General features: G+C 40.0%; 1 protein-coding gene across 1 annotated transcript; it reads left to right on the forward strand.

The window, feature by feature from the left end:
* The first annotated feature begins 3,099 nt into the window (after positions 1-3,099).
* LOC139719049 (uncharacterized) lies at positions 3,100-21,659 on the forward strand. Its single transcript, XM_071630491.1, has 5 exons — positions 3,100-3,172; positions 3,834-3,958; positions 6,206-6,280; positions 8,566-8,681; positions 16,244-21,659. Exons 1-5 carry the CDS (start codon positions 3,100-3,102, stop codon positions 21,657-21,659), a joined length of 5,805 nt encoding a protein of 1,934 aa, XP_071486592.1.
* Positions 21,660-23,933: the final 2,274 nt, after the last annotated feature.

Here is a 23,933-nt window from a genome sequence, read left to right on the forward strand (position 1 = left end):
TTCACAGAGAATGAGTCTTTTTATACGTGTAAGTTGTTAGCAGCCGAATTTGTTTGGTGTCGCCGTTACTGAATGAATACAGGCTGGCCTGCGGTGCTGTAGCTTTATGACTCGATGTTAAACGTTACTGTCCTAACAAGTTAACAGTCAGAGCTAGTCTAGACATATTAAATCGGAGTGGGCTCCATGGCCATGTACCATGAGTCCTGCTCTCGCCAACTCCTTCTTCCAAGTTCCATGGCATAGAACAGCAAAGGATTGGAATAATCTGCCGAGTAACATAAAGTAGATTCATAAATTTGACACATTTAAAGAAGTGCTCCAGCGTCACCTCCGTTGTGATTATAGCTGCACATCACACCACAGGCACGGTGCTGAGTGATACTCTATCCAGAGTTTTTCAGCGTATTCATCCAGATCCAGATCCAGATCCTGAGGCTGAGCCATCTGTTTTGTTATATGCAGTATAACGTTAGTGAGGTGCCCGCACCTCAGTCCGGGAAACCCGCTCATGAGGACCGCTCCCGCGTACGAGGGCTGCCCCGCCTCATGAGGACCGCCCCCATGCCTCATGAGGCCCGGGGGGAACGCCTCATGAGGCCCCCCTATTCACTTCTATTCATCTCACATCTGACGTATAAATTGTCGCAACTTTGCATGGTGATTTTTTGTTACACACACATGTCCACTAGACTCTATCCATGATGAAAAGAAAAGAGCGCCCATTAAAACACGTGTTTTAATGGGCGCTCTGCATCGGTTGATTAAAACTCGATTTTTGAAAAAAAAAAACATATAGGATTTTTTCTTCTTTTCATCATGGATAGTGGACATGTGTGTGTAAAAAAAAATCACCTTGCAAAGTTGCGACAATTTATACGTCAGATGTGAGATGAATAGAAGTGAATAGGGGGGCCTCATGAGGCGTTCCCCCCGGGCCTCATGAGGCATGGGGGTGGTCCTCATGAGGCGGGGGGGCGGTCCTCATGAGGCGGGGCAGTCCTCGTACGCGGGAGCGGTCCTCATGAGCGGGTTTCCCGGACTGACCTCGTCAGGGGCCCGAATACCGTCACCCCGCTTAAAATTGTTTTAAGCGCACTAAACAAAAATTTATGCCCGGGACTGTGTTCAGTATGCTTGAAACTTTTATTAACCAGGGCTACCACAACCAAGCAAATTTTGGTGAAAACCGAACAGTTTTTCGCGAAAATCAGAAATTTTAATCGGAATAGGACCCTACGTGTTAAAAATTAATCACCACTGTCCCCGCACGCATCTTTTACGTGTATGTCTATGGGAGCGCGGGTGACGAGTTGCGGGCCCCTTCCTTAGCGCGCAACTTTTTCGCATCGTTCGCGTTTGACGACGATTGCTGCAAATTTTCGATATCGATCAGTGAACTTGTGATTCCATTGGAATTTTCAGCATATTTCCTGTATGTGAGTTGGATTTCAAAGAATTTCAGTGGCGAATTGTGATTCAAATATGCGCAAACATTAACTATGACAAGGTGCGGGTCACCCAAGTATAAATACTAAATTTATTGCAGGTAGAACTAGATTGGTATTACATATGTAAAATTCTATGTAGTTACCGGACACCATGGATATGGTATTACCTTGCAGTAGCATTACCGGACACCATGGTATTTACCGGATACTCACATTTTTGTGTACTAATGTCGCATTCTGTACAAGCAAGACTTCGTAGATTAGCCTCACAGAACTTTGTGTGGACCGAAATCGCAAAAAACGTGACATAAAAATGTAAAAACACAAAGAAATTCACATTTTACCTCAAATTTATAGTTGAGTGACCCGCACCGTGTACCCACCTCGTCATACTCATAGTTAATATTAACGCATGTTTGAATTACATTTCGTGACTGAAATTCTATGAAATCCCACTCACACACAGAAAAAATACTGAAGATTCCCATAGAACCTCAAGTTCACTGATCGATATCGGATTCTCTGTCGGAAATTTGTAGCTATCGTCCTCTAAACGCGAACAATGCGGAATAGTTGTGCGCTAAGGAAGGGGCCCGCAACTCGCCACCCGCGCATGCAGCTCCCATAGACAAAGCACGTAAAATAAAAGTCGATTTCTCACAACTTACACAAGGTTTTATTGCGTAAAGACAGACATTTTACCATAAAATACGAAATTTGAGCCTCATTTGCCAATTTTTTCTTTGTCATCCGCTCGGTGAGAATGTGCACAGTGATTTTGTATGGGATGAATTGTGATTCTGGTGCAAGGACTAGGTGCAAAAGACCTCAATTATTCCATTACGAAAATCGTGTCCGGTAATACAATGTGATTTTGCACCGCGCAAAAAGACAACTTTTTTTAGAGGGGCATGTTTAAAGCATATTTTCTAAAAACTGGAGCGAACAATTGACATAAGTTGGCTGAATTTGTAATTTCCAGGAGTCTGTGAATAAGTGGTGTTATTTTTAGCCGAAATTTCATCCTCTGAGTACGAAATTCAAAGCCATCAAAAAAAAAGCGTCCGGTGATACGATCTACTCTCCTACACTATGGCACCACAGGAGAGTCTGAAATGGATGCATGCTTGCTGAATAGTATAGGTTCAAGCTGTGGTTATTGATGGAACCCAATCAGCGTGGAAGGCCAGAAGGAGGTCTCATTGGCGTCCCAAGGGTTCTGTTATCGGCCCTACTCTCTTTCTACCATTCATCAACCACATCCAAATGGCATTTCTTCATCCATCTGTCTGTATGCTGATGAACTGTGTGACCTACAGCGGAATTATGTCAGAAAGTGACTCTTTTTAGACTGCTCTCTGCAGCAATACCATACCTTCAAAATGAGACATAATCATTATGGTCATTCATGTGGCTCTGCTGGCTCATGAACTGCAATACATGTAAAGAAACATGGAACCAAAGCTGAACAAATAAAAGTACAGTGTACCCTGATTAAGCATATTGTAAAGATGCATGCAGCATGCACTATACACGTATACATAGATAGCAATATTTGGACCTGAATTTGCTACTACATTTTTACAAAATTTTGTATGTTCGTTTCATGGGAGTGTACTGTACTTTTCTCTTCACAGCTTTCAAAGTCATGGATGCAGGCAATGATGACTATGAAGATAGCCTCCAGCAAGCAGCAATGGATGCAGAAGACTTTTCATATGGTAAGATAACATTGCACTGTGCTCATTATTGTATTGACTGGCAAGAGTACAGAGGTGTATGACTTCATCTAAATATTCCTACGGTGGCCATTGTTGTTTCAAGTCTATTTTTTTATGGTTTTGTCTCCTTTATTAAATGAGAAATGGTGTTAAGAGTTTCAACCTGTGCTCTGACTAGCCTAAGGTGAGTGATATTGTGGATTTTTTCCTTTCAAGAGAGATTTTCCATAAATCTTTTTTAATAGATCTACATCATGTACAGAGTATTTGTAATCAAGTCTGGAAAGAATTATTTTATGATGATAACATACTGGTAATGAGAATAGTGTTTGCAGTAGTGCTGTTTAAACTGATAATGATAACATTGATTTTTTTTTTTTTAATACTGGACTTATGTTGCAAAGTATATGATGGATTGTCACATTGTTGCAGCTAGGGGCATGCACCAACTTCCGTGACAGCTGAAGATATATGTATCTGTTTGTCTTTTTGTTTGTTTGTGGGTGTTTGCGTGTAGTTGTGTGTTGTTTTATGGGGAAAGGAACAGCTCAGCACATTGCCACAAGCAAGAAGGCCTACATAAGAAATGCTTCGTGATCTACAAAGCCTTACTTGGTTTCACCTTTTCTTGCATTCCTTGTCTTTCTTTCGTGCACACAAGATGATATTGAGCACAGGGCTGCCCCTTTGGACACAACTGATGATCAGTCCAACATGTCAGGCCTGGACCTCTACACAGACATGGTCATTAGGGACAGTGAGGAAGCTGCCCTGTCAATGGCAAAGGTGTGTATGACTGGTGTCTGTAAGAAAATGCAACTTAATGATAAACTAAAAGTAGTGTTGAAAGTTGTATTTGTGACCACCCACTCAAAACCCACAAAAAGTCACAGATTGGGATTCTCTGTAATGGACCAAAATACAGTTAGTCACTTGGGTTGACCATCTCAAATTTAAGTTTGTCTGGTTACTCCCACCTAAGAGAGTAATCTCGCTACATACTCTCTACATACAGTATCTCTACATATGTGACCCTGCATCACAAAACAAACAAAAAGTCGCCAGCCATAAAATCTTACTAAGAGCATATTCTGAAACAGTAGACTTTAAGCTTTAAAATGATGTATAGCTCAAATCAAACGGACTCTCCTAACCTATGTAAATATTGGAAAGAAAGCACACACTCAGGAAAAGTGTGAACTGAGAAAAGAGGCTCTGAAGTACAGTGTCTATTCAAGCGCTTAATCTTTACCAAACTGTGTGATGAATAGGACAATAAACAGGATGTAAACCGCTGGAGTAACTAACAACAGTGAAGGGATTATCAGATTAAACTGAAATTGAGCATGCCTTATTAACACATTCTGTCCATAATCAATGCCAACTTTCAAAGCAGTAGCATTATCCTGTCAAAAATTATGAGAGTTGAAAGTGAAGACTACAGGTATACAAGGTCTTTAAGAAATGAAAAGGGGACTCTAAAGAAACATCTAATCACACGATTCTACCAAAAACATGTTCGAGATAAACTGCTTAAAAACACACTTTCCTGCCCGTTTTATGATCCCAGATTTCAGCATAGTGTAGAGGAAGACCTACTCTATCAGAAAATATGAAAAATGCAATATTTGCTAGGTTGACCCAATTCACCTATTTTCAGTCCTCACACAAAATCAGTGTGTGCGACTTTTTGTTCGTTTTGTGATGCACGGTCACATTTTGTCAACATTTGGAATCTTCAAACAAAATGGAAATCAAGATACATAAGCAGTATTTCTTGGTGTTTTTTTTTTTTTGTGGATAGGTGTTGCTTTCACTTGGAAATGGAACATGTTTCAGTGACAGTTTTGCATAGCATGCCTGAGTGACCCTAATCTTTATCAAAATTCTCCCTTTTCTATGAAGTGGCACCTCCTACCATTCCTATTTCAATCGCTTTATAATAGGTTAGGATGGGTCTATGTCAGCTTGTTGTCAATCATTTTAAAACTTTGAGCTCACTCTTTTAAACTATGTAGACATCTAGAAAGTTCTTCATTTTGGCCAACTTCTTATGGCTTTTGAGCTGGGCAGTTACATTTACTTGTTTGCAAAGCTTTGTACTACAATGCATTCATAGTTCAATATCAGCCTTGAAAATCATATTAACCCCTTTGAGCACCAAGACTAATAATCAAGATTTTAGTGTCACTTGCTCAATTACAAGTGACAATCAATAGTACTGTGTCATGCTGAACGCAGTTTTGATATCAATGTGTTAACGTGTTAAATTGAACTTGTTGCTCAGTGTTTGTGACATTTCATCTTCAGTAGCAGAACAAACATTGCCTTGTTCACACTGTGTTCATGAATTCAGGACAAAGGCCAATTGAGTATATGAATATAAGAACGACCCAAGTCCAATTTTTGGCCAAATTTAGTTTGACATGGGAAATTGTAGCTTATGCATGGACTCATCTTGTGTGTAAATGATAAATCCTAATTACCCCCGGAAGTGCCTAAAATGAATGAGTTAAATCTTATATTAATGTAAGAATGAAGGACTTGAGTCATTCTTACATTCATATAATAGCGCCTCTCTCATCCTTCTATCATCTCTATAGCAGAATATCATGTATATGAATCAAAGAACGACCCAAGTCCATATGAATCAAAGAACGACCCAAGTCCACCACACAAAATGGCCTCTCCACAATTAATGTAAATGTTAATTGTCATAATAATATATGTTCTAATTTGTATTTGACAATGTTGCCTTCCCATCACAGTTAACTAGAATATTATTGGACAAATAAAAAAGATATGAAGTTTTTTTTAGTTTACTCGAAATGATCTTCCATGGACTTGGGTCGTTCTTATATTCATATACTCAATTCCCAAACTGCAAATAATGGGAAGAACCACATGTGCAACCAGTGATGTTACACATACAGTGTACATGTACATTTCAAGCTCTTGTATGCAGCTTTTTCACTATCACAAGTTTTAGTTTATTTTCTGTGTTCATTTTCTTTTCATCTGCTCATTTTATAGTTGGAAGAAGAAAAATTGTCTTTCAAGACTCAATTGGAGCAGGCACTGGCTGAAGTTGACAAATTGAGCAAGTTGGTAAGTTCCTTGACTTCATAAAGTGTAAATATCTAGCTTCAATTTTAGCTTCAAAAAAGTGTTGAGAAGTGGTTTTGGAATACATACAGTTATGACTCAAAAATATAATCATTACCATTAAGGAGGGCTGCACACTAACCAATTTTCTACACTGGTCTGACCTGTCTGTCAGACCAATAAGTACCCAGTTTTTCCATTTTTTTTTCTTTTACTGGTCAGTTCCTGAAAAAGTTATTGGTCCAACAGTGATTTTTACTGGTCAGGGACCATCAGGCCTGTGCCAGTGTACACCCTTGCATCAAACAGGAGCCGCGGAACCGGGAGGGGGGTGCAGCCCCCCCCCCCCCCCCCCCCCACACACACACACTTTTGGTTCGTGAAAAAACAAAAAAGAAAGAAAGAAAAACGGAACAAATCGGGGAAAAAAAATTACAATACCCATAATATAATTTCCCAAATATTCCATCAAATATGCGTATACGAGATATCTCAATTTCAACTTTAAAAAGGCAAAAGCTCCCTCGTACGGGAAGGCTGGGGATAGCTCTCTCCCACGCTTTCTCCCTGTTTGCCCCCCCCCCCCCCCATGCATACAAGTAGACTATAATGGCTACACTTTGAGTTTTCCAAATATATGCCACAAAATGTGTGAACCAAAACGTTTAACTGCAATCAGAAAATACAGAATCTCCCTCATGTAGGAGGGAGAATAGGGCTTATCCCCTCCCACATCATCCTGCTATGTCTCCTTCCACAGACTTGCACTTCTCTGCTTGACAAATTTCCAGATATTCCAACAGAAGTGTGCACCAGATTGTTGAATTTCAGTTCTAAAAATGAAGGAAAAAAAAGCTCCCTCGAATATGGGAGGGGTATCTTGCCACCCTCCCATTTTTAATATTGGTCCCCTCTATAGACTTAAAACACTTTGGGGAATGACAATTTCCGAATTTCCCTCAAAAAGTGTGCTTCAGATCATTTCATTTCAATTCTAAAAACTTAAAAGCTTCGTCGAGTGGGAGGGGGCATCGCCCTCCCCCTCTACCTCATTAGACTTTGTAAATACACACAGATGATGCACATACGGAATAAGAGCTAAATGCCGTGATTTTGCTATTAACACTTCCCTGAAAAAAAGCCCTATTTATTAATTCCAAGTATTGCACCAAAAGTTTGCACCAGATCGCTGAATTTCAGGTCTGAAAATGTAAAATCACCTTCGTGTGGGAGGAAAAATAGCCCTTATGTACACCCTCGTGTGCATGCCTTTTCTGTTTGATTGCTTAACAGACAGCATTCATGAATTTCATTGTAAGAATTAATACAAGAAGTTACCACTTTATAGGCAAATTGTTCAATAATAATCCCCATCAAAATATCCTGCTACCTTAAACAAGTGGGGCCATTTCAAGTCGATAAAACACGCAAAAGCATGCATCAAATTGCACCATTTACAACATCAAAATGCTAAAAGTTCTCACCGTGGGATGGGGGACACCCCCTTTCCACACCCTACCCTCTCGCTCGATCCACTTGATGGGTGTCAGTCGCTTCGCTCCCTTGCATAGTAAGCGCCCCCCAAGATTATCCTGGCTACGCCGGTGCGTCTAAGGGGGGGGGGGGTTTGACCTTGACACCCCCGGTCCCGCAGCCCCTGTTAAAGGAGACCTCTGGATGATTTTTCAGACTTTTACATTTGAACAGCTATAAATTAGTTATACTGAGTACAAGAGTTTCAGAATTTATAGTGACTGGGATGGGGAATAAGAATGTTTCCAAAATTTATCAAATTGCAGTATTTGAACAAGGATGATGACATGGCAGCCTCACCATAGGAATTCAGGAGTTAGGGCTCAAGGAAGAAGAACAAAAGAAGGCCTGCATACATTGTAGATTCTTTACCTGGAGGTGAACTTGTTAAGCAAGCAGTGTTGTAATGGAATTACACTGCTACATTTCTGAAATATGTGAGGCTCCTACAAAATATGTCATTAACATCCTTCAGTGTAATTTGTTTAAGATTTTTCAGGGTTTGGATTCTCTGCTCAAGGACCACAATAAGTTCCACTGATCTACCATGTATGCATGGAGCTGTTCATATGTACTACATGATGTGAAATTTTGAAAATCGTCTGGAATGTCCCTTTAAGCATTCTTTAGTTTTGTTTGATACATGTATCTGAGTAGGAGAAGCTGGGTCAGTCTTACTCTACATGCATGGGTCTGTTGAAAATTTGCCCTATTTCCTTTTTTTTTATGTGTGTGTGTGTAAAAATTCATTTCAGAACGAGACCCTGACAAAAGAAAATCAGATTCTCAGAAACAACATCTCTGTGCTGATGAAGACTGCGAAAGTGGAGCTTCAGCGAAAGGAGAGAGAACTGAAAGAATTAAGAGAACTGTGAGTAATATCAAGTCATGTTTTTCTTAAGGCACTCACAATCACTAAACTGTGCCATGATGTTTTTTTGTTTCTGTTGCAATGGCTGAGATATCAGTTATTTACCTTAGTAAATGTAAAGGAATTAATTGACGTACACTGTATAACACATGAATTGTAAAAGCACCCTCTTGTAAATTGATCGATACATGGGTAGAGTGCTTTATAACCGGACAGAAAGGCATATCTCAAGATACATGCTTTTGCCAAAGTAGGCAGTACAAGGGGAGAGTGTTTAGGAATTTAACAGCAGAATGTGTATCAGTAAACACCTGTTTGGTAAATTTTTAGCTCACCTGAGGTATTGCAATCACTCTTCGTCTGGCGTCGGTCATGCATTGTATGTAATTTTTTTACATTTTCATCTTTTTGATAACCACATGACCAATTTTCACCAAACTTGGCAGGTAGCATACCTAGGGGAATAAGATCTCAATCCGTTCAAATGGGCACCGTGCCTCATTTGGGGGGGGGGGGGGGGGGGGGGAACAGGAGGCCCCAATCCCTCACCCCCCCCCCCCAAAAAAAAAAAATAAATAAATAAATAAATAAAGGACAAGTCCACCTTCATACACATGTGGATTGAGTGAATGCAACAATATTAGTAGGACACATCACAAAAAGTCTGGAAAAAATCAGACAATCCATTCAAAAGTTATGATTTTTTTGAATTTTCTGCGCAGTCACTGCTGGATGAAAAGACTACCACAGTGTATGATGTCACATGCATACAACGATATAAGGAAAATAAAAAAGAGAATTTCACAAAACCTTACTTTTTTTAATAAAGTCTACATTTCTTTGACTTGTTACTGACGCATGTTGAGGGTAATATTATTGCCCCTGCCTTCTGAAAGAGAGAAGTCGAGTACTCGAGTTATGCAAGAAAAATGAAAATATGTTTAATTTTCTTTATTCTTTCTTTATATCGTTGTACACACATGACATCACAAGGTATACATGTAGTAGTCTTCTCATCCAGCCGTGACTGAGCAGAAACTTCAAAAATTCATAACTTTACAACGGATTGTCCAATTTTCCTCAAACTCTCACTGATGTGTTCTACTATTGTGCTGCATTCACTCAACCCACATGTCTATGAAGGTGAACTTGTCCTTTAAGGAATCTTTAACCCTAACTAGGCCGGGCTATTTAGGTAGATGATAGAGCCGGGGGGGGGGGGGGGGGGGGGGGCCTCCCAGGCCCCCCCTCCGGATCTCGACCGCGCGATCGCGACGAAAATTGGCACACACATTGCCTATGATGTAATCTAAAGTGTCATGAAGTTAATTTTTTCAAAAATTATCATTTACACTAAATCATGCTAATTTATGCATAATGATGCATGAAATGAGACAATTTGGTATAAATCACTAAATAAAGCTCAAAACAGGCACATTTTTGGTGTAAATATTCTTTTTAGTGTCCTTAGCAAATGTAAGAAAAAAATTGCACAATCAGAAAAAATTTCCTAAGTATTTTATTGTTTTTTGAATTTCTTATGTATTTCTTTGTTTTTTCGACTTTATGTTTTTCATTGTTTTTTCGATGAAATTTGTCCGTGACATTGTTCCGAACAAGAAAATGCATTATTAATTGATCTTAATCAATAAACCCCCGAAATAATCATGCTTTTATGAAATTTGCCTGTAAACACAGTTTGCATTGAAATAGTACACAAATTCACGTTTTTGAGCAATTTTGGGTCTGACATGCACGTGCATATTTATGCGCAACTTCGGAACCGCGCACCCGGGCACCGCAAATTTGGTGTCAAAAGATGCGGGAGACTTGAAAGAAAAAAGTCATGAAACGTCGCGGCGATAGCTTCTCGCGATAGCGATACATCGCGCGAAACGTCGAGGGGGGGGGCCTCGGAGGCCCCCCCCCCCCCCCGGCCTAGTTAGGGTTAAAATAAAAATCTTCTTTTCTAGACCCAGAAGTGATGGAGCTAAGTTTAATACCAGGGTCAATCCACGTCAAATCATCCAATTTTCCGAAAAGTTGTCACCCGACCCCCTCCGATTTTCTTTAAAATCGCACCAAATGTTCCCCAAAGTGTCTGACGGAAAATCCCAAAATATTTTGCCCCAAGGTCAATTGGTTGCTAAGATACAGCCTCACATAGCAACCAATGCGCATTCCAAAATATCAGTTAAAAGAAAATTATGCATTTTTGATTGATTGTGGTAGCATGGATATTTATGCAAAAGTGTTCATTATCTGGAAATTGAGAAAACTTTATAGTCTTTGCAAGAAAAACTGACTGTGACGCGAAATTGACTTTTCGTTAACGTGCACGAGGTCACCGAAAATGGTGTTAAATGTTAATTTTGAAAATTTTAATGCATATTTAGAGGCTAATATCTTCCACATTTCATCACCTTAGGTTCTAAAATATTATGCTGTTGAAGGCTTTGACTTGCTCAGTGATTTTGAAAAAAATCAGCGGATTCGTGGCCACCGTTTTTACAGAGAGCGCCCTCAAAGTTGACAAAAATGGAAAATGTGCCAAATTCAAGGTCACGGATCACCCTTCGTCCCACCTAGGAATGGCATCAATTTTTTTGTATTGACAGACATTTACCTATATTATCTTGGGTTACCAAAGAAATTTTGCTACCGAAATGTTCAATGGTAAATTTACCCCACTGAAAATGGTCGTAAACGGCCAAATTCCCATGTAATATCACACATTGGGTTTAGAGGACATTTCAAATGCCCATGCTTTCAAGATGAAAAGCCCTAGCCCTGTGATATTTGCTGTAGGGGTAGTCTGTTATATATATTTTAGTAATATTTACCATAAAACACTTTTATTACATAATAATGACCATGAAATTTAATCCAAAATTTGATAAAAACAATAAGTCGCTCCATTTTCCTCATTGCACTGCATGTAATATGTGTTTTGAAAGACTTTTCACAGAGCAATATTTCACGAATTATGAAAGCTGACAGCCTACCATATTAAGGTTTTAAACTATTTGTGCTCTTCTTTCAGATTTAGTGTCAATTTGATCATGAATGTTATACCCTTGACCTTGAAGTGCTTCTAAAAATAGCTGCAAATTTGTTAACTACAAATTACATACACAACAGGTGTTTTATGGCATAACATACTAGTGATTCTTTCACAAACACAAAAGTTTTTAAAGTGTAAATGTTATATACTGGAATAAATCTATAGGTTCTTGCAAGATTATGTTACAATTAATTACTTTGTTCTGACAATGACCCTGAACTTATGACCTTCAAAATCAGGAAAAAAGCCTATTCCTGCCCATAAAGACCTGTATTAAAGTACATAATAATAGTTGATATTATGGACATTGCGCCCAACACATAAGATTCTTATTCTAGCCTGTGAAACGCACATTAAAACCACTGAGAGTCTTCTTTTTGGGGGGATTTGTTCTGTAACTTATAACTCCAAAATCATTTCCATTCTTATGTATTTTCTTGTTTTTGGAATATTTGTTATGTATTTCTTTGTTTTTTATTTTCTACAGCATTTGTGGGTTTTTTTATTGGAAATTGTCACAGCCGACACTTTCTACCATAATTTAAATAGAATTAATCAATCATATTGTGATAGATTGTCAAAATGGTCAAGTTTTTATGAGTTTCACCACAAAGCACTGTTTTCCATAGGAAATGCACACAAAATCACAAAATATTACTGTCCCCTTTTGTGATTGAAATTGAGGGTCATTGTCAGAACAAAGTAATTAATTGTAACATATCTTGCTAGCACGTATAGATTAATACCAGTATGTAACATTTACACTATAAAAAGCTTTTGTGTTTGTGAAAGAATCACAAGTATATCATGCCATAAAACACATGTCATGTGTGTAATTTGTAGTTAACAAATTTACAGCTATTTTTAGAAGCACTTCAAGGTCAAGGGTATAACATTCATGATCAAATTGACACTAAATCTGAAAGAAGAGCACAAATAGTTTGAAACCTGAATATGGTAGGCTGTCAGCTTTCATAATTTGTGAAATATTGCTCTGTGAAAAGTCTTTCAAAACACATATTACATGCAGTGCAATGAGGAAAATGGAGCGACTTATTGTTGTTATCAAATTTTGGATTAAATTTCAAGGTCATTATTATGTAATAAAAGTGTTTTATGGTAAATATTACTAAAATATATATAACAGACTATCCCTACTGCAAATATCACAGGGCTAGGGCTTTTCATCTTGAAAGCATGGGCATTTGAAATGTCCTCTAAACCCAATGTGTGATATTACATGGGAATTTGGCCGTTTACGACCATTTTCAGTGGGGTAAATTTACCATTGAACATTTCGGTAGCAAAATTTCTTTGGTAACCCAAGATAATATCGGTAAATGTCTATCAATACAAAAAAAACTGATGCCATTCCTAGGTGGGACGAAGGGTGATCCGTGACCTTGAATTTGGCATCTTTTTAATTTTTGTCAACTTTGAGGGCGCTCTCCGTAAAAACGGTGGGCACGAATCCGCTGATTTTTTTCAAAATTACTGAGCAAGTCAAAGCCTTCAACAGCATAATATTTTAGAACCTAAGGTGATGAAATGTGGAAGATATTAGCCTCTAAATATGCATTAAAATTTTCAAAATTAACATTTAACACCATTTTCGGTGACCTCGTGCACGTTAACGAAAAGTCAATTTCGCGTCACAGTCAGTTTTTCTTGCAAAGACTATAAAGTTTTCTCAATTTCCAGATAATGAACACTTTTGCATAAATATCCATGCTACCACAATCAATCAAAAATGCATAATTTTCTTTTAACTGATATTTTGGAATGCGCATTGGTTGCTATGTGAGGCTGTATCTTAGCAACCAATTGACCTTGGGGCAAAATATTTTGGGATTTTCCGTCAGACACTTTGGGGAACATTTGGTGCGATTTTAAAGAAAATCGGAGAGGGTCGGGTGACAAGCACTGGATGATTTGACGTGGATTGACCCACCATGACTTAGTACATTGATGACTCTATTTTAAAGTTTGTTCGTGGCAGAATAAGGGGTGCCCCCCCCCCATGGCATCCTGGGGAGGGGGTGTAGAGGGGTCCAAATGGGGGCCTATATTGTACACTTTCATCCTTTTCTTGAAAACGACATAATGAATTTTCATCAAACTTGGCAGGTAGCATCTGTATGGGGATAAGATCTCAATCCATTCAAACTGGCACCAGCCCACCTTGGGGCCCCCAAGTCAAGGAATCTTAAAAAATCTTCTTCTCTAGAACCAGACGTCTAGGCAGTACACATATGTACATTGATGACTGTTGTTTCTAGTTTGTTCATGGTGGAATCAGGGGTGCCCCCCTTCAGTCAGGGGTGCCCTTCCCCCCTGAGCCTGGGGGATCCAAATGCAAGCCTAAATTGTACATTTTCATCTTTGTCTTGAAAACAACGTGATGGATTTTCACCAAACTTGACGAGTGACTTTCCTAGGGGGGATAGGATTTCAACTTGTTTGAATGGGCACCATGATCCCCTTGGGGACCCCAGGGGGCCCATACCTCCCAAATTAAGGAATATTCAAAAATATTTTTCTCTAGAATCAGAAGTGTAGAGCTTTGATACTACTACTAGCTTTTGCTTTGCTTTGTGTTGCTTTGTTATTTCAAACTGCATAGCCAAGCTTTCTGGTGTATATTATGGCAGGTATTTTTGCCAGTGTGATGGAATATTGCAAGTGGTCACCTTGTCCCCAGCTCTCAGAGCTGCCCCCCCCCCCCCCCCCCACCCTCCAAGCATGCATTGTTCTGAGGTATGAGTCTGCAAGAATGCATGGAAGGTGAATTTGCAATACTCTTGTGTGAGTGCAAGACCCCCGGGTCTCTTGTCTGAAGGGTACACTGTATAATGTATGTATAATTATCTCTAATTACCACATTCTTGCAAAATTATCCTGCTAAGGATTCACAAGTGAAGAGGTGTGTCTCTCAATACAGTGCACTCCTGTTATAACGAAATGCTCGGGACCGGCAGTTTATTTTCGTTATAACGGAATTTCGTTATAACCAAACAAATACAATATATAACGAAAACAAGGAAGCCACGCACATATATTCTGTTTGGTGAATACTCGTCATATACTGGAAAGCTATGTGAACAATAAAACAAATAGTTATTCAATTTCAGATTATTGTATTACAATAACGCAAGTTCCCCTCGGAAACTGTGCGTGACACACTAAGCGAACACACAATGATGTGATGCGTTCGCCCATGCAGAGACGCTATAAATGCTTGTTCCGCTACGTATTTTCGAAAGCGATCCTCATTTCGTTATAACAGAGCACATTTCTTTTGTTTTTCTTTGTCAGTGGCGCTCGGAAAAGACTTCGTTATAACGAAAATTTCGCTATAACCGTGTTCGTTATAAACAAAACAAAAACAAAACAAAAATTATTTCCTGTCATTATGTAAGCCAGGAATACACAGTGATGATGTAAATTAGTTGACAGGGTGGGATAAATAAACGTTTGCATGCATGAACGTAACAGGAGTAAAGGTTAATGCTTAAGGTCAAAGGTCATTGTACTCTGATTTGATTGGCACTCTTCAGCCATGACTTCAGCTAGCGTGTGGAGGATAGAAATAAGGAAAATGGTGGGAAAGGACACTAAAATTTAGCTGACGTGTCATTTTCTTGTCATAAATTCTGCAGTATAAATCCAGTAGTAATGTTGCTTGCTTTTTTAGATAGAAACAAACATTTTCATTGTGTAGATGAGGGTCAAAAGTTAATCATAAGTCAGCAATCAAGATCAATTTGCTTCCTCAAAATGTAAAATGATAAGCCATGTTCCTATGACGGATATGGTGGTTGCATGAGAAGTGTGGCACCCCAGCCGGCTGTGCACAACAGTCCTATTGCTGTAGTGAAAAATTCAGTTGAAATTGAGTGTTCATCATAGTCTTAGTATTGTTGGGCAAGTCACAATTTTGATAATGGTAGAAATTGCTCTACTATGACTGTGACACAGGAAGGACACCTGGAAGGACACTTGGAAGAAAAAAAAAACTTTCCAGTATAAGAGATTTTCAAATGAAATGTGGCCTAAATGTTAGTTTGAGGGGTTAATGTTCAAAGCTTATTTCATGGATGTTGAAAAATTTGTTAGCCTGGTAACAGCACTAACAGCAGATAATAAGCAGAAATGAATACATGTACAATGTATAGAGTACTTGGTTCCACAGGTCATTACCTATTAAAATTGATCTCTCAGGGCACAATATGGGGCAGAGTTAGTAGTCACCATTAGTCCTATTTCCCGTTTTCTGTGGGTAGGTATGAGGAGGGGTTATGCAGTTGTGTGGTGAAACTGATAGTTATGTTTGTTATCAATATGATAATGCAAGAGCTTATCAATGAGATTACACCTTTACTTGATATTGATATTGATACTGGCATAATTAGATTCACAAGAGTTAATGAAGAATTAAGTGTGTCCAGGTATTGTGTAATCACTGTGTTTTCCTACTGCTTATCTCTCTGTATTACAGACAAACTCCTGGAGGAAAAACTGATTTAGATGAACCCACAAGAAGGCCTAGGGGTAGGAGATTACCAAGGCACAAGAGAGGGTCAGGACAACAACTGCAACGTCAAAATGGCTTTCCCCATACCTCACCACACGAGGATGCCACTGGGCAGGAGAAGTTAAGAGCAAGGGAGGAGAGCACTGCAGCCATGAATAAGAGCAGAAACAGGAGAAATGCCAGTGTACCAAGGTCCAGTGCAGAAACTCTTTTTGTCAAGAGGCAACGCTCGAAAGAGAACAGACCCATAAGGCAAACTGAGTCGATCTCTCCTGGTGATTCAAGCAACATTACTCCAATCCGGATTGGCGTGGAAGTCAGTAAAGGAATAGCAAAGCAAGATGACACTTTTGTCAGAGATGTGGGCAGTGAGAAGCAACCTACAGGAGAAAAGAGTGTGAAGACAGATGTTTGTCAGGCTGAAGGTATGTCCGTGAAAAAGAGCGATTCAGTTGTGGAAGCAGGTGTTGAGAGCCAAACGCTCAATGACAATTCAGCTCCAAAAGAATTGAAAAGTGTCTCACAATCTAATGATTTAAGACATAAACTTGATAAAAAGAAAGACTTTCCAAGTAGACAAGATCAGTTGGAGCACAGGTCAACCAAGAGTAAGTTTGAAGAGAAATCACAGAACATTCACCCAAGGGAACCATTTCTTAGAAATGAATCACCAGAAAATGTTTCAAAGCATTTGCCACAAGACAAACCTTCACATTGTCATTACAAGTCCTCGAAAAGTTCTCCAGACAGGAAATCTCATAGCAAGTCACCAGGAAGGAAGTCTCGAAGTAAAGAAAGAGAGCCATCACCCACAAGGAAATCCAAGGAGAGATCATCAGGTGACCGCTTAAAAAGATCCAGAAATGTGTCACCAGAAGACCCATCTAGACGTCTGTCACCCAACAATTCATCGCAATCTTGTCACCGTTCTTCTAGGAGTGGTTTAGGGGATAGAAAATCTGGAAGCAGGTCACCGGGAAGGAAAACCCATACTAAATTAAGAGATGGGTCCCCTGCGAGGCAAAATTCAAGGGAGCGATCATCAAATGATAGCCACAGAGAAAGTTCATCAGCTCTTCTGTCAATCAGAAGGCCCAGAGGTAGAGAAGAGACAGTCAATAGAAGGGCTGAAGGTAGAGGGCATAGAGAACTCTACGATGAGAGCAAGAGTAAGTCAAGTAGGAGTGGTTTGCCAGCACATAAAGGTAATGAAACCAAGGCAAGCAGAAACAAACCTTCTGGCAGCGCATCCAAAATGCCACAGCATGAAAAAGATGATAAGAGAAGTAGAGAAAAAAGGAGATCAAGTATCCCTGTGAGGGACAGAGATAAAGGTGGATCATTCCCGCGGGAAAGTAAACCTAAGAAAACTAGAAAGTCTCGGAATACCAGTCAAAGAATTAGCGAGAGAAAACGAGAATTCTCAAGAGAGAGATTATCTAGCATTGCCAAAGAGGCTATCACCAAGGCCAGAGCTACCTTGCGCAGATGCCATAGGTCTTCATCAGCAAGTGAGCACAGGGAAAGAGCTATTAAGGAATATACGGCTGGTCATGAAATGAGTGAAGAGGGAGAGGCGGGTCAGAAATCTTCAGAAAGTTCTCTTCCTGAGGGAAGGCGTGTTGATCAAAGTAAAGCCAAAGAGAAGTCAGGTGACAGGTGGAAGAGGAAACGAGTGGAATCATCGTCTGATGACAGTGACAAGAGCTGGCTTAAAAAACATAAGGAAAGTATTGGGGATGATTTTGTAGTTTGTGAAGAACCCAGTGGAGAGCAAGAAAATCGAGTTAGTGTTAGTGATGAGCTGTTTACTTATGAAGAAGGTCACACAGTTCTAGCTTGTGGGACCAAGTCGACGATTGAGTGCACATCGAGTAAAGTGACTGTCTTACAGAACAGTGTGAGTGAGTCAATTGATTCAACTCTTAGTGACATCTCAGCTCTGTCAATGCTGCAAGTCCAGTCTGAATCCCCACTTTTTGCACCATCACTCAACACGTCCGTTGAATGTGCTAGGGGATCCTACTCTGAGAAGGAAGAGAATGAATTGTCCGAAGGAGAAATTATCAGTAGTGGGGAAGATGAAGCTTACCATGGCAAGGAATGTGGAGCACGATCAGCGCACCCAAGGGAACCCAAGCAGCAATATTCTCTCAAGTTAGAGGATACAAAGAACAGAAGAAAAACTCTAAAGAAAGCCAGTGCTCCTGATGCAGTGTACTTTGACCATTCATCAAGTGCAAAGTGCAATGATCAGAAACCCAAAATTAGCATGACACTAGAGAAGCACCATAGGGAACCCAAGCAGCAAAACTCTCTCAAGTTAGAGGGCACAAGTAACGTGAGTAAAGATGAAAAGGGAACCAGTGTACCTGTTGCAGTGAACTTTGGCCATTCCTCAAAGTGCATTGATCAAAAACACCAAACTGACATGACAGTGGAGAAACACTCCAATGCTACACTTGATTCTCAGGAGGAAACAAGTCAAAGAATCCAGTCAAACAGTGGTGAGAGAGATAAGAATGGTAATATTGCAACAAAAGAAAACGAAGGTGGGTCATCTAGGCAGGGCAGTTTTCAGTCCAAGAACACTGAAGATGCAGACAGGATGCCACATGATGCAGTGACATGTGAAAGTAGTGAGGCACATTCTGAAGGAGTGGAAGGTGATAATCCCCTCGTAGACATGAAATTGAAAGAAGCAGATGATGCACATGGCATGGAAGGTGACAAAAACAGAGATGAAGGGTCAAATAGTCAAAGACCTAATATCAACCAGGAGAGCAATCTGTCCAATGTTAATACAGGAGCAGAAACCAGCATAGTCAGAGGCATTCTTTATGAAGATCTTCGCATTGACTCTGACTCCACAGTCACAGATACAAGTGTATGTACTGTAGAATCGGTCGACTGCAGTGAGAACACCCTAACTTCTGCAGGCACAGTCAAAGGGGAGAACAGTGAGTGTCCTATTAATGAGATCCATGCTGCAATGGAAATAGCAGACGATGCCCCGATGGAGGAGATAGGCACATTCCAAGACTGCAGTGGGCTACGTGAAAGGGATATATCTTGTTTAGTGGCAGCTGTTTCCTTTGATACTCCTGCAGATCCTGCCCTGATGGATGGACATTCTGTGAGTGTACCCTGCATTGGACAACCAGCAGAACCACAGTTCAGAATACCTCAAGAGACTCGCCTCACAGCTTGTAATGACAGTCAAAGCAGTGTGGAATCTCCTTCCCCCGACAGTGATGACAGGGTTTCAAGTTGTGATGAAATTGACAAGAAGGATTGTGTTGAGCTGACCTCTTTGAGGAGGGATCACAAGACAGCCCTGGACTGCAAGAGTGATAATCAGAAAGGTTTACGGGATAATGATGATGTGATGTCAGTCATAGCTGGAGATTTTGATTTCTCGCACACAGACAGCCGGCAGATGATGGAAGAACCAGATGTGGACGAGGCTGATGAGGAGATCATTGTGAAACAGCATGAGGCAAGTGATCTTAGTGTCATTTCCTGTCAGACGTCCACCCTACACTGGACCAACCCAGACATCTATGACTCCTCTACTCAAGTAGACTCTCAGGAACAGCCGAAAGAAATTTCTGTGACTAGACTCGATGACTCCATTGGCACAGATGCCTGTATTCCATCAGTGTGTGGACAAACCATGGTTTCAGGAGCAACAGATGATTGTAGGCAGCATAGCTCACTGGAATCAGAAATTTTAAAGCCTGGTGAAAGTCATGAGGTAGAACAGAGCCAACAGGAGCATGTTGTTAGTCTTGATGAAGATGTGATTGTCCAAATAGAGAATTCTGAAATAGAAAATGAGAGTGCAGTGAAAGGCCATCATTGTGTACCAGGAGCTATCAAAAGTGACCATTTGAATCCTGTATTAATTGGTGAGAGAGCCCCAGCAGACTACAAGAATAAATTTTTCAGGCACACTGAATCTTCCAGTTCACAAGAAGAAAGAGAACTCACAGATGTTACAGCAGATGAAGAAAGTACCTTGCTGGAAGAAGAAAAACCAGACCATGTAGTAGAATGCAGTGTTGATGAAGGTGGTATCAAAAGTGTAGTTTTGTCAGACACATCAAGCGTGCAGGAAAGAGATCCTATCCTAGGAAAGGAATGTGCCTCTGTTGAAGGTGATCAGAGTCTCACGGGGGAAATCGTCGACACAGGAATGTTGAGTGAATCATGTATTCAACAAGATGTAGAAGGTGTACAAGATGAGGAAGAAAGAAGTGAATCAGGCAAAAGTAAAGCAAACCCAATCCACAGTAGAGAGAATTATCTCACTGGCAGTTGTACAGATACCTCTGAATCTGAGCTGGACTTCGAAGAAGACATATATGAAGAGGAAGAACATATACATTCTGATCACCAGGTCATGACTTCTGATGAAGAAGGGGATGTACACGAGAGTGCAGAGATCGATCAGGGTGGTTTCGATGATGCTGCCGGTTGTGAAAATGGAGAAGGAAGCTATGCAGATAAAGATGAAAAGCAGTCTGCAGATTGTGGCTCTGGTGTGAATGCTGGAGAACATCCCAGCAATAGAGATAACGGAGGTGACAATTTACCTGAAAAAGATGGCGTTAATGCGGAGGTCAGCGCTGAAACCAGAGGTAAAGAAGCAAGTCCTGTGAATGGAGATGAAGCCAGCATTTCTACAAGGGATGCCATGGATGACATCGACAAGAGAAGTTGTCTGTCAGAAGGGGAGATATCAGAAGGAGAAATCGTCAGTGATGACGACTCTCATGAAGACAGACCAGAAGCTCAGATTATGGCTGTAGACGACTTGCGCCATAAATTGGGGCGGGCGAGGAATTCAAAACAAGGAAGCTCTGATGCCAGAAGGGCTGAAAGACCGCATTGTGCGGAAGATAAACACAAGTCAGAGAGGGGTATGCACAGGTTACATGGCACTGACAGAAACAGACACGGAAAGAAGCGAAAGAGGAGCGCGATTACCAGGGACCCCATCTACAGCAGGAAGGAAAACTCAAAAGCTGATGATGAGAGGATGCTAGAGAGAAAGAAAAGACTTCTGGAGATGGAACTTCGGCAAATTGAAATAAAACGAGAGATGATTCAAATGGACAAAGAAACAAAGAGACCAGGGAGGAGGCAGCAAGTGAGCGAAGAGGAGTGCAGGAGGCTAGATAGGAGGAAGATGGAAGAGGAGAAGCGGGAGGACAGGCGGCGAGAGAATTTCAGAAGGCAGCAGGAGGTGAGGAGGAGGAATGAAGGGAAGCAGAGAGACGAACATCGCAAGATGACTGCAAGGCTGGAGGAGAAGGAGAGGAGGCATGAGTCTTACCGGAAAGCAAGGAGGGTAACTGAAGGAAGAAAGTCCTAATTTCTGGTTGTTGTCTGTCTTGTCAGTCCTATGTGCCAAACTTACAGAGAGAGCATTTGGCCAGGAATGATGATTTATTTATTGTTTGAAGTATTATGCCGATGAAATAATGACTGGCCTTTTTTTTTTATGACAGTGCTCAGTCTACTTCAGTGTACTCCTGTTATAACAACACAGTTGGAACGAAACTCACATTGCAACAAAGTAAAAATTCAGGGCCTAAAATTATTGTCTGTGATTATCTTTATATACTTAATTGTTCGACTATAGTTAAATTGTGATAATATTTTGTTAGGAAAGAAAAAAAAACTATCTATTTAAGGAGTCGCCTGTACACGCTTTCTTCATTACGTAAGACCTTATACAGGGCTCCACACTAACTTTTATTTTTGGTGGCCCAAAGGCAAACATCCGACCTTTTGTGGTGGCCTGATCAGGCCACCACATTCTTCGTTTCTGAAATTTTAGTGGCCCGACATGCGTTTTTGGTGGCCCCGGGCCACCGTTAGTGTCGAGCCCTGCCTCATATGAAACAATATTCTCTCCTCCTCCTGTAAAGTGTCCTTACCAGCGTTTCGTTGTTTTATTTTGTTTGCATGCCTCCGCCTGAAGGGTGCCAGAGGCATTATGTTTTCGCGTTGTCCGTACGTCTGTACCTCTGTCCCCATTTGTTTACGTGTTAACTTGAGTAATATTGAGTGGAATTTTACCAACCTTGGTTCAAGTATGATATATGATGGGACAATTACTTGATTATATTTTGGGTGAAATCGACCAGAGGTCAAAGGTCAAGGTCATATCATGAAATTGTATCCGTTTATGCGATAACTCAAGACTGGATTAAGCAAATTTCACCAAACTTTGTCCAAGGATGACATATGATGGGGTAATCACTTGATGAGTTTTTGAGTGAAATCGGTTGGAGGTCAAAGGTCAAAGGCGAAGGTCAAATCCTAAAATTTATCTTTTTCTGCGATAACTCGAGACAGGATGAAGCAAATTTCACCAAACTTGGTCCAAGAATGACGTAAGAAGGGGCAATGTAGTAGTTTTTGAGTGAAATCGGCAAGAGGTCAAAGGTAAAAAGGTCAAGGTCAAATGCTTGAAAATTTCACTATTCCCCCACATTTGTGCAATGCATGAAGGTATTTTCTTGAAACTTAGTGTATCCCTACTACCAAATAAAGATTCTCCTGGGAGAGTTTCAGGTCATGAGGTCAAAGGTGAAAAGGTTAAAGGTCAGGTGAAAATGTTAAATTTTCACTTTTTCTCCATATCTCACAAATGGTTCAAGGTATCTTCATAGAACTTGGTGCATATGCATGTACCGACTGGCAGGGATTATCTAGGGAATTCAGGGGTCAAAGGTCAAGGTCAACTGAAATTTTTACTATTTCCCTCATATTTATGCAATGCTTGCATGTATACCTTTTGGAGATTCTCTGGGAAATTTCCTGCCAAAAATTCAAAGTTCAAAAGGTCAAAGCTCAAGTGTAAGTGCCTTACGGAGGAGGCATACCAGTCACCATAGCGACATTTTTAGTTTAGTTTGTTTGTTTGTTTGGGTTTTTTTTGATACACTGTACCTTACATACGTACTACAACTACTTTCTTTTAAAGAGATGGTACAGTGTATAGTTTTGATCGAGATGGGACTTCAGGTTTCAATTTTCTTTATGTGTGAGATAATGAGAAACCTCTTCTGAAATATGAAAGGTCATATATTTCTAAGAGGAATTTTAAGTTGTTTTTTTTTCATGAAAGTTGGTTTTGAAATGGCTGAAATATCTCAACAATGCAATCTGAAGAAAAGATAGGATCCACCTTTTATATTAGGATTGCTTTGTTTTACTTTGTTTTGTTTTGTTTTTGTTTGGTTAAACTTAAAATTCCTCTGGAATTCTATGCTCTTTGACATTTCATAAATGGTTTTTAAGTACAATTGTACATGTATCTCGCAAAAAAATTAAAAGCTGAATCCTCATCCCAGCTAATACTATACCATTCCTTTAATGATTATCATGTTTTTGTTTTATTTTCATTTTTTTTTAAATTCACATCTTTCAAAATATGAAAGCCTTCAACTGGGCCTTTTGAGCATCCAATCATTTGCATTCGCTATTCAAAAGTAATGTTCTTTTTGGAATGCAGAGAAGTCAGTGATGGCATGTCACCTGGGGAAATCCTGCTTGACCCAAGGTCTGATAGACAGAAGACTTCATTGAATTCCATAAAAACATTAAACACATATAGTCAATGCACATACTCACCCTC

This window comes from Diadema antillarum, unplaced genomic scaffold, assembly GCF_040938485.1.
Source record: "Diadema antillarum isolate AM-2024a unplaced genomic scaffold, OU_Dant_1.0 scf00000103, whole genome shotgun sequence".
In the NCBI taxonomy this organism is placed as follows: domain Eukaryota; kingdom Metazoa; phylum Echinodermata; class Echinoidea; order Diadematoida; family Diadematidae; genus Diadema; species Diadema antillarum.